Source organism: Elephantulus edwardii, unplaced genomic scaffold (assembly GCF_000299155.1).
Source record: "Elephantulus edwardii isolate Elephantulus edwardi_28Jun2011 unplaced genomic scaffold, EleEdw1.0 scaffold00431, whole genome shotgun sequence".
NCBI lineage: Eukaryota > Metazoa > Chordata > Mammalia > Macroscelidea > Macroscelididae > Elephantulus > Elephantulus edwardii.
In genome coordinates, this window is record NW_006400181.1 from 821,636 (window position 1) to 833,430 (window position 11,795).

General features: G+C 36.9%; 1 protein-coding gene across 1 annotated transcript; it reads right to left on the minus strand.

Moving 5' to 3' along the window:
• Positions 1–2,592: 2,592 nt before the first annotated feature.
• On the minus strand, positions 2,593–3,522 carry LOC102858074 (olfactory receptor 4C46-like). Its single transcript, XM_006902581.1, has one exon. The coding sequence runs from the start codon at positions 3,520–3,522 to the stop codon at positions 2,593–2,595; it is 930 nt and encodes a 309-aa protein (XP_006902643.1).
• Positions 3,523–11,795: the final 8,273 nt, after the last annotated feature.

Consider the following 11,795-nt stretch of genomic DNA (forward strand, 5'->3'; position numbering starts at 1 on the left):
TGGGTTGGAGCCAATGTACAGCACCAGCAGCAATGTGATATTTCACAGTGCACAGTACTTCCACTGTCTAGGCATTTATATCACTGTCTTGTGTCATTCTCCCTTTTCCTTGTGGGTTTCCTAACATTTCATAAGCAGGTTTTGTTCATCATTTTACCCAGACCTCAAACCTCAGTAACTATTGCAGTGTGCCATATATCCAATGAGCTAAAAAACACATGCTGATGAATGAACTCGTGAAGCAAGGAACAGAATTATCTTCTTCCTGAAGTTGCCTTCTGAGTAGCCAGAGCTATAATTTTTTTTTGAAAACAGCTTTTAGTAATTAAATGTGAACTAAAACATAAATTAACAAAGGGAAAACGGCATACATATACAATCTACGTTTGATCAGGTAGGAAAACTTAACTGAGAGTAAGGGAATTAGCAAAGTTAAGTATTTTTCACACACTAAAATCTTAGCTGCACTTTTTCTCATTTTTGGTTTCTGCAGAAGGAAAAGAGTCTGACCTCCCACAGAAAGTCTCACTAGAATGCTCCTGAGGGTCCGAATGGGATTAAGCTAGAAAAGAAAGGATTTCTTAGTATCCAGTATTATTCTTTTCTCTATATTTTACTCAATTTGTTGATCCTGTTTTATAATTCAGAATTTATTATGCACCAGTAAGTTTGGGTTGCCTGTGTAAACTCTCATCCTCCCAAGTGGTAGAACAAAGGTGTCCACAGACGTTTCAAATGTCGCCTAGCAGGGACAGCGGAAAGAGAGCAGGAATCCTTTCAAGGCCCTGAGCTGAACCATCAGCATTGTTAATTCCTGAGCCACTGGCCACCAAGCCTGCTTATCTGTGCTGGCCACTTGGAGGAGGACCTGAAAACTCCTAGTCAGCTGCTGGGTACCAGACAATAGCGCCTTCACAATGCCCTGCTCCCGCCTGACTCCTCAATCTGTTTTCAGTGTCCTCATAGCCACTGTTGGATTTTTATTGTTCTTTTGGTCAATGGTGTATATACTCCTAAATGTTTGTTCTTTCAGCAAGTTGTTAAACTGTTAACTTTGGGCCTAAAGGCAATTTGGCAGTTCAGGTATTGGGACACCACAATTTTGAAAAACCAAAAGAAAAAGAAAAAAAAAAGACTCAACTACAAAAGTGCTGTTTTCCTGTCCCATGTCTGGGGCCAAGCACATTGCCTCTATGCATGCTGTCAGTCAGTACCAGATGAACCCATGCATGAAATGGGCTTTTCTGGTTTCTAATTTGGAAAGAAGTCTGACAGATCTTTTCCTTTATTTTTCCCCCAGAAGCTCTTTTGAGAAATTTTATTAATGAGACATGTAAATATTTGTATTTCAGAAGAAATGTACAAAATGTTCACCAAAAATGGGAAGGGGAAGCGTAAAACATAGTAGGAAATACTGCGTCTAACAGACAAGTACTTAATGGAGTAGGACTTTAGTTTCTAAAGGTCTCTAAATCAAATATTCTTTTATTTGAGCTAACAATCTGGTGGGTTATTAGATGGAGGATGTGAGCAATTAAAAAATAAAAGCCATAGGAATGTTGGAAACCTGACCTAATCTCTACTGCCTGTAACTTAGAAAATTAAATCTCCCATTATTTTTGCAGTCCTATATAACTCTTAGATGCCATAATGTTTCTGTTGTTGTGATAGCGTAATCTCGAGTCAGAACCAACCAGCTGACCCTCCAGCAGCTTTTCAGAGGCAGTAAACTGCATGTGTGGAGATGGATCATTTTTCTCCAGTGGAGAAGCTGGTGGATCCAAACCTTGTACCTTCACGTTGACAGGGCAACTCCTTACCGCTAGACTGCCAGAGCTCTATATGAACAATCGATCTGAACAGAGACAATGTTCAGGTCAATTGTTCATTATGAGTTATACCCAACTTGATGGCACCTAACAACAATATAACGTTTCTGGAACAAATGACCATAAACTGTGAAACATGACAATTAGGAGATTAAAAATAAGAATCATTAGATTTTTTTTTCAGCTACAGATAAGAAAATAATATGTACTATGTTGCAGCACAGTCCTTGACTCAATGAGTGTCTGATTTTCTATCACCATTACTTGACAATATATCATAACAATAAAAGAGTATAGTATGAATGATATTAATCAAATTATAGACTTAATAATATAAATTAGGTATATTTATTGACTCTTCAATGGATCTGCTTTGGTACTTTCTGGTTCTCTAAATTCTTTACTTATAAAACTGGAAAACATGTGTGCTGGACCCTTGGTCCTTGTCACAGAGGTTATTGTTTAATATATGAAATTTTGTTGTCTACATAATTTTTATTAAAAATAAATCTGTTTTTCCTTTTACATAGATCATGCTAATAAGATTAAGTCAGAATTTAGTAAAATTTTCAAGGATAAGAAAATGCTTGTGGGTTAGGTTTTTATCTGTTCTTGAACTCATTCATCTAATATGCTAAATCAAAATCAATGAACTGTAATAATCAATATTTTTATGTTTATTCCATAAGTACTTATTTCAGAGATCTTTTTATATGTTCTCGACATTTTCCTCAAATGACTCATTCTTAGATACTAGAAATATTTATTTGTCATCTGAAATAACTTTCCTACTACACAGTTTCCTAATAACACTTTTCATCTGGGCATTTCTCAAGGTGTAGATCAAAGGATTTAACATTGGAGTGATGATGGTATAGAATACAGCAACTGCTTTGTCAATGGATAAAGTGGTTGCAGGTCTCATGTACACAAATATGCAGGGTACAAAGAATAAGATGACCACTGTGATGTGAGATACACAAGTGGAGAGGGCTTTGCGTCTCCCCTCCAAGCTGTGGGTCCTTAAGGAATATAAGATGACCCCATAGGAGACTAACAAGAGAAGAAAGTTTAACAAGCAGATAAATCCACTGTTGGCTGCAACAAAAAGTCCTAAGGTATGAGTATCAGTGCAGGCAAGATTAAGCAAAGGGTTCAGATCACACATAAAGTGATCTATGATGTTAGGACCACAGAAGGGTAATCGGACGGTGAAAAGTATCTGTATGGTTGCATGAAGGAAGCCTCCCATCCAAGAGACTCCCAGCAGGAGAACACACACTTTCCGGCTCATGATGGTTGAGTAGTGCAGGGGTTTGCAGATGGCCACGTAGCGGTCATAGGCCATCACCGTCAGAAGGATGACTTCAGAACCTCCAAAGAAATGCTCTCCAAAGATTTGGGTCATGCAGCCATTGAATGAGATGGTCTTCTTTTCATGGAGTGAATCTACAATAAGTTTAGGGGTGTTGACAGAGGAATAACAAGCATCAATGAAGGAGAGATAGGCCAAGAAGAAGTACATGGGAGATGCTGACAATGGGCTGGCGGTGATCGTGACCACAATGAGCACGTTGCCTGCTATGGTGACAATGTAGATGACAAAAAACACTGCAAATAGAATGTTCTGCATCTTCGGATTTTCCGTGAGCCCCAGTAGAATGAATTCTGTTACATTGTTACTAGTCTCCATGTATTTTATGTGACCGTTCAATTATAGTACCTGAAAATAAAACCGTATTTGTTAATACAGCCTAGACTTGTTCAAACTTTTTTAGTCCAATAAGCAATAATGTCTTAGAACTTTTGATTTATAAATTTTTACTTTTTGTTTGTTTGTTTGTTTGTGACATGTTTGGCTCTTTTTTTGAAGGCAATATAAAATTCTGGGTTTCTTTTGTTCTATTGTGGTAAATATATAAAACAAACATTTACCACTCCAATATTCTTCATATGGAACAATTCAGAGATATTAACGTACATTTGTTATGTTGTTCCAGTGCATACATTAACGATTTCTACTTGTTTCCTAGCAGCAGATTTCAAGTTCTTGTCTATCTTGGAGTGCCTGTTGTTAAGTCACCACACTTTTGGTTTCCAGTTGAGCAAACTATTGTACTACCAGACTTCCATCAGCCCTTGCTTTGCCAGCTTTAATTCTCACAATAAGTGGTACTAAAAGGTTGAAAATGACCAGCAACTACATGTTTTCATTTAGAATCAGAAAGACTTGATCTAGAATCTCCTGTTTCCAACTCCTTTATTTGGAGTGTATTTATTGGAACTTTATGTTCTTATTTTCTGTTCTGTAAAAAGTAATAATTATTTTCAATTTACTGGTTGTTAAGAGAATTGATTGGTAGAGAACCCCTGGACATATCCGGTATAGCACCATGTGGACACAAAGCACTATTTCTATTATATTCCAACTTTAAGCCTGTGTGTGCAAATGAGACATAAGAACTATTGATATAACAATAGAAACATATAATAACACAATAAGTGAAAGTATAATCTCCATTCACTGTTAAAGAGGACAGGGATTCATTTTATCCATAAAACTTTGAACCCAAGAAAGGTTCTTCATGTTTGTGCTTCTAGTAATATTTATGAGTTTTGTAAGTCATGTGCACTTAAGTCATATTTTATTCTTTCATAATTAGTATAGTTAGTCTCGATTCTTGGAGCACGTTCTTTTCTGGTATAATAAGCATGTTGCCCACTGTGAAAAAAGTTAGGTCATAAAGTCCTACCAATTGTTAACTCTCCATGAGCATCAACCTTATCTGTCAAATGATGTTAATGATAATTATGCAAGTATTTTGAATGTTTGGAATGAGGAAAAAGTACTTTATTATTATATTTGAAAATAGCTGAAAATGGTAATTTGCCTATATGAATAGCAATAATCTTAAACAAAACTCATTACTGTTGAGAGTCTTACCTTACAGCATAGTGAGCATAGCGACACCTGATGTATTCAGCATCTTCAAACAGACCTCCTGTTGAAACAAGTAACTCTCTTGTATGAAGGATGTATATATATAAAAATTTCCACCAAGGCTTAGGGACCTTGTTTTCCTCTCATAGGGATAAATTATCTGCTTTCAGTGACATGTTGGACACATTTGTCCAGAGATACTCAGAAATTTCAGTTATCAAAATAAGATTTTATAAAGTGATGTAAAGAGCCTAAATAATTCTAAATACCTCAATAACCTTCCCCAGAAGACTAGACATTTAAATTTGGAATTAATTCATCAACCACTAAAGATGACTGATATACACAGAGCTCTGTAGTGCAGGAGCAGAAAGTGAGGGAGCAATGCATTCAATCATTCCATCCAGGGTGAAACTTGCTCTGAATGTGTGAAAGATAGTAATAAAAGAAAACAGCAAAACAAAACCAACAAAGCAAACAATTGCATCTTGTGGTACATGGGTCTATAAAAACCTTTCTGTAAAGGCTCTGGGACATTATTCTCACAGGAATAATTATCATCTTGAAGTGGCATGTTGGCTGTTCTGGAGAGGCAAACTTAAGAACATTATTCTTTAATAGTGACCTGTACTTCCCTCACTTGGTACCTAACGTCTTAGAGTTCCTAGTTGTAAAGGAAGCTGAGTAGGATGTGAACAGCATCTATAAGAATAGGTGGCATGAGGCCAATGTGTAGAACGTACTTTGGTTTTATTTTTAACTCAAGTCATAGAGGAGGCTTCTGTTTTCTTCTCAATATTAAACTTCTTGGAAATCCCTTCTTGATTGCCTGTGAGCCGGAAGAGTATAGCAAAAATTTAACGGTTGGCATTTTAAATCATCTGTCTTCAAAAATTGGTTTTCACGTTTCGGAAAAGTCTTTGGTAGTAGCCAGAAGCCTCACGTGTGCTACATTAACTGACCCTCTGGGTTTCATGGACTTGTCATGCATGAATTCTGACTCTGCCCTATAGGTAGCATTAGAATTGCTACACAGAGGTTTCCAAACCTCCAAATCTTAATAGAAGTAGCCTGTCAAAATGTTTCCTTGTCAAGTAACTTGTTTGGGGCATTGTACATACACTCAGTCATGTAATGCATAGCCTTTGCTTTCTAGCTACATGCAGTTAGCATTTTGGTGGTGGTGGTGGTTGTTATTATGTGCTGTCTAGTTGCCTGCAACTCATATCAACACTGTGTACAACAGCCCTAAAACCTGCTCTATCCTGTGCCAATCTTGTTTTTTTCTGATACACCTACCCTCATATCCCAGTCTCTGAATCAATCCATCTCAAGGGTCTTGCTCTCTTACGCTGTCCTTCCACACCACCCTACAAGCATGACATCCCTCTCCAAGGACTGATCCCACCTTGCAACATGTCCAAAGTATGTCAAAGCTTCAGAATCCTTGCCTCCAAGGAGAAGTAGCCTGGTCTCACTCTCTCTAGGATGAGCTTGTTTGTTCTCCTACCACTCAATGATATATTCAGCACTCTTCTCCAGCAACACAGCTCAAAGGCATCATCTCTCCTTCTATCATTCCTAGTCATTGTCTAGCTCTCTGTTGCATAACAAGTAATTGCAAAGATCATGGCCTGGATCAGGGGCACCTTAGTCTCCAGACTTACATCACAGCTCTTCAATACTTTGGAGAGGTCCCAGACAGCAGAATTTCCCAATGCAATTAACAATTGCTGGTACCAACAGTGATGATTGTGAAGCCAAGCAAACTAAAGCTCTCAATAATTTCAGTTTCTTCCCATCTATCATGATGCTGCCATTGGCCTAGTGGTGAGAATTTTTGTTTTCTTCATGTTGAGTTTCAAAAACAGCTTAGCATATATTCCCAAGTATTCCATTCCTTTTAATAACAGTATTTTCCAATGTGGGTGTAATACCTTTCTTTTTTTTTAACTTTTCAAAATTAAAGGACATTTGGATGATTTCTACCTTTTGGATATTTTTAATAGACCCAATGTTTAGTTGTTGTTATGTGCCATAAAGTTGTGATGGCAATGTTTGGTAGAGGAACCAATATTTAGAAAAGAGCATGATACTTGGGCAGATAGAAGGCAAGTAATGGAGGGAAAGACCCTCAGTGGGATTGATTGACATATGACTGTCATAATGGGCTCAAGTACAGCAGAGACGTATGCTTTGTTGTTGTTGTTGTTGTTGTTGTTGTTAGGTGTCATAGAGTTGGTTGTGAACTATGGTGGCCTGATTTGTACAGAGTTGCACTGAATTAAAGACTGCACTGCCTCAAGGACTTTAATCCATCAGTAGCTCCCAGAAAAAAAAATAGGCAGTCTCCTCTCAAAAGTCCATTGGAGAGTCACTATGAATCAGAATCCACTAGATGGAAATTATTTTATTATTACTATTATTGTTATTTGGTTATTTAGTTACATACATGGAATAAACATTCTCTGATCTTGCACGACATTCATTTAAATTTGTTCCCATTTTTATGCCCCTGAGTTCATTGTTCTAGTCACATTGGCACTGTTGTTGTTATGTGCCGTTGAATCACCTGCAACCCACAGGGAGCCTATGTACAGTGGATCTGAATCCGGCCCTGTCTAGAACCAGGCTCAATAATTCCTACACACCAACTCCCATTGCCCCAGTTACTGTATCCATCTCATCCTGGGACTTCCTCGCTTTTGCTGTCCCTCCACCCTTCTAAGAATGATGTCCTTCTCCAAGGACTGGTCTCTCCTGACCATGTGCCCAAAATAGGTGAGATGGAGCTTCAAAATCCTAGCCTCTCCAAAAGAAACTTGACTTCAGCCTCTCCAAGACAAATCTACTTGTTTTCTTGAAGTCCATGGTATATTCAAGACTCTTCTTCTGCACCACAAGTCAAAAACATCAATTCTTCTATTGTCATCCTTAGTCATTGTCCAGCTCTCTGATGCATAGCAAATAATTGTAAAGACCATGGTCTGGATTAGGTGCACCTTAGTCTCTAGACTGACATCGTTGTTTTTCAGTACTCTGGAGAGGCCCTAACAGCAGATTTTCCTGGTGCAGTTAATCTTTTGATTTCCTGAATGCTGGTGTTCAGAGTGTTGATTGTGGAGTTGAGTGAACTGTAATTGTTAACAACCTCAATCTCTTCTCCATCTATTATGGTACTCCCAATTGGCCCAGTGATGAGAATCTTTGTCTTCATCTTCTTGATGTTGAGCTTCAATCCATATTGAAAGGTGACTAAAGATCATTTTAATCCAAACTGAACAGATTTGACATACAGTTTAAGCAACATTATTTTTTCACTGGAAGGGAAAACTATGCAATAAAATCTAGAGAGAAAGTGAATTTAAGCAAGTGTTATTAAACTCCTGTCATTTAAAGCACTAGTGTCCATGGGAATATCTGCAAATTATTTAAGGTGAAAATATACTTTCAAATCTTACTCAAGTTTAAATATTCTTCATTTGATCTGTCACCCAATTTATAACTTTATCATATTGTTTTGTCTTGTATATGCCTTTGAAATTGATCTCTGTGCAAAAGGTATTTTAAATACCAGCATTATTATATAGGATAAGCAGGGTTCAATAGAGTTTCGACATAAAAAATGGGCTAGGGAGAAAGGCAAGTGATATGCTTGCAAATACTGCTGTCAAAGCTCCATTGAACACAGCAGAGCACCATCTGAATGCTTTTGATACATCATAATCTTTAGATCTATCATCAGGATGTATCTCTAGCTGGAAGAGGACATGATGTTTGGGGAAGTGAAATTCATAAGAGACAAGGGAAAGTTTGGTAAAATGGATTAGAACCATATCTATAATGATAGAAACTAATAGTGAGAATGACACAGGTAAAAACAGTGCACATTTTTTTATAATTCCTTTGTAAATAAGGTTAGAACGAGTACTAGATGACAACTAACAATTACAAAAACAACCCAAGTGATAATCAATGCCTCTATGGCTTTCATTTGCATGTATATAATCATGATGTTATAGTTATTCAATACAATATTGGGGGGGGTTAATTTCACAAATTTTAATGAAAATTTACAGAGACTTAGGGTTTCCAGTCATTCACTGTTGCACTTTCCTCCCTGACACTCCCTCCTCCCAATTCACTCTTCTCCTTGAAAAGAAAAAGAAAAAATCTTTCATTGTTATGCAATCCCTCCCCCAAAGTCCACTCCACTATGTAGCCTTCACTCTGTACTTCTGTAATGACAAGAATACCCATTCATATATCCCTTTTTATCAGTTCTCCCCCTCATTTGTTTCAATGCAATATACATCATTCCTCCCCTCCTTTTCTGTCTTCTCTCAAGGCTGATGTCAGTCCCATTTTATAACAGTGGCCCTATGCAATATTTGTCCTTTTGTGACTGAGATATTTAACTCAGCATAATATTCTCCAGGGTCATCCATTTTTAATAACTTTTCGTGAGTTCCTTGTTTTCATTGCTGCATAGTATTCCATTGTGTGAGTATGCCAGAGGTTCTCTATGCATTCATTTGTTGATGGGCACTTGGGTTGTTTCCAGCTGTTTGTTATTGCGAGCAAAGCCACAATAAATATGGGTGTGCATATATCTGCTTGGGTAGCCATTATGATTTCTTTGGGGTATATTCCCAGTGGTGGAATTGCTGGGTCAAATGGTATTGCTATTTGCAACTTTTTGAGAAAGCATCATACAGGCTTCCATAGTGGTTGCACCATTTTACACTCCCACCAACAATGAATAAGAGTTCTGATTTCTCCACAGCCTCGCCAGCATTTGATATTTGCTGTTCTGTTAAATTTTGCTGTCCTTAATGGGGTGAGATGATATCTCATAGTTGTTACAATATTGGTTTTTACTATCAATGCCATAAAGTCAATTGCTTACTGTGTTATTCCTATTTCTAATGTCACTGAACATTTTCAAAAGCATTCTCATCTCTTTACTCAACATTCTCAGTTCTCTTATACATCCTACCATCTTCTTTTTATCCAAGACTATTCTCTTTCTAAAATCTTCATCTTGTATCAGCCTATTTCACTTACAAATTAAAAATATTTCTAAAATTATTTTATTTCTATAAAATGCTTATATGCAAGTTCAAATTAAAGTTGAAGAAAATGCAAAAAGTCTTTAAAAACCAAAATACAACTATTGGTCAATTCCAACTGTATTTAAGAATCATCTCAAGAATAGGTTTAAGGCATTGAACACTAAGGATTAAAAAAAACTAGATGAATTATGGGATGGCATCAAAGATATCACCCATGAAGAAAGCCAAAGGTCATTATAAAAACAGACTGGGGGAAAGATAAAAATGGTTGTAAGAAAAGACTCTGAAAACTGCACTACAGCATCAAGAAGCCAAAACAAAGGGAAAATATGCCTAAATAAAAGAAATGAAAGGAAGATTTCAAAGGGAAGCTCTGTGATGCCCAAGTATTAGAATGTGCAAAAAGCTGGACCTGGAGAATAAGTCAGAACTCACTTGACATTTCTCAAGCTGAAATAACTGAAAAATGAATTCAAGCCTCGAGTTGCAGTACTGAGATAATGATAGGAAAAATCTAATGACTGGAAGAGATTCATATTCGTTCTAATTCCCCAAAAAGGCATTCCACTCGAATGTAGAAATTACTGAATAATCATAATTCACATTAGCAATATATCACATACACACAAAATATTGCTACAGAACATCCAAAACCGTAAAGAACGGTACATAGACAGACAACTGCCATAAGTTCAAATAGGCTTCAGAAGAGACTTTTGCATTGTTGCTGCTGTTAGGTGGATCCCTGCTGATAGCAGAGACTATGAGAACAACGTCTATATGTGTGTTATTGTTTATGTGGATTATAACAAACTATGGCTAACATTGAGAGAATGATAATTGCAGAAGGCTAAACTATACAAAATCTATACCCAAATCTAGATTCAACTGGAGTCCAGCTTCAGTATGGAGCCACAGAAACTCTGGCATTTAAATTGTGCTACAGTACTGAGTCTTCCTTGTGATAAGATGAATGCCTTTTGTACCTTGATCAGTTCAGTAACTGGCCACTATTGTTGCTGTTGTCTCCAACATTGTATTTCATACTTCTGCATCTTAAGTGTTCAACACTGATTTGGAAAATAAATTGTAGCATAAAAAAATTCATTATTGTAAAAACAGAAGCATAACTAGTAAGATGTGTATAAATGTACAAAGAGGAAAGGGGAGAGTATAGGAGGGTTATGGGGGGGATGGGGGAAAATCACAGAGTTATAAAGTCTGGTGGATGGAGGGAAGGAGTGAAGGAATCCACTGGGATTCTAAAAAAAATGTGTAAAAGTGGGCACTGATCAATGGTGATTAATTTTATAAGATATAATATGGGGCTGACCATATGAAACACAGTGTGAATGAAGTAAAAAAGTGAAAAAAATACATTCCATGATTACATTAATTAGTTCAATGGTTAGATGAATTCAGAGACATATTGAATTTTTCCATTATAAAGTCTGCGGCATCCTCTTTCCCATATCCTGCCTTACGTATTCTGTCTTCTATATATTCTGGATCAACCTCATGTTTACTTCCCTACTGGCTTCTGTTAAACTTTCACTTTCATCACCACTAATTTTTTACTAAGACACATATTCTGACCCCCAACCCTCAGTTTGTTTTTCCTTCCAAGAACTTTAAAGACTATAGCCATTGGTATAGATTACCCTTAACATTAAAATAATAATAATAATAATATTGACAAAAGAGTCAATAAGCACCATCATGATAAACAGAGGAAATTATTAGAGTTGTTAAAGATCATCTTTTATTTAAATCCAGAAGCAATGACCATGGTCACATGAGGCAAGAAATCAAGAAAAACTATGTTCTATATATTGTTGTTGTTGTTGTTGTTATGTGCCATCAAGTCGTTTGAGACTCATAGTGACCCTATGTACAACAGCCCTAAACCCTGCTCTATCCTGTGCCAATCGCATTGCCTCTGACACGCTC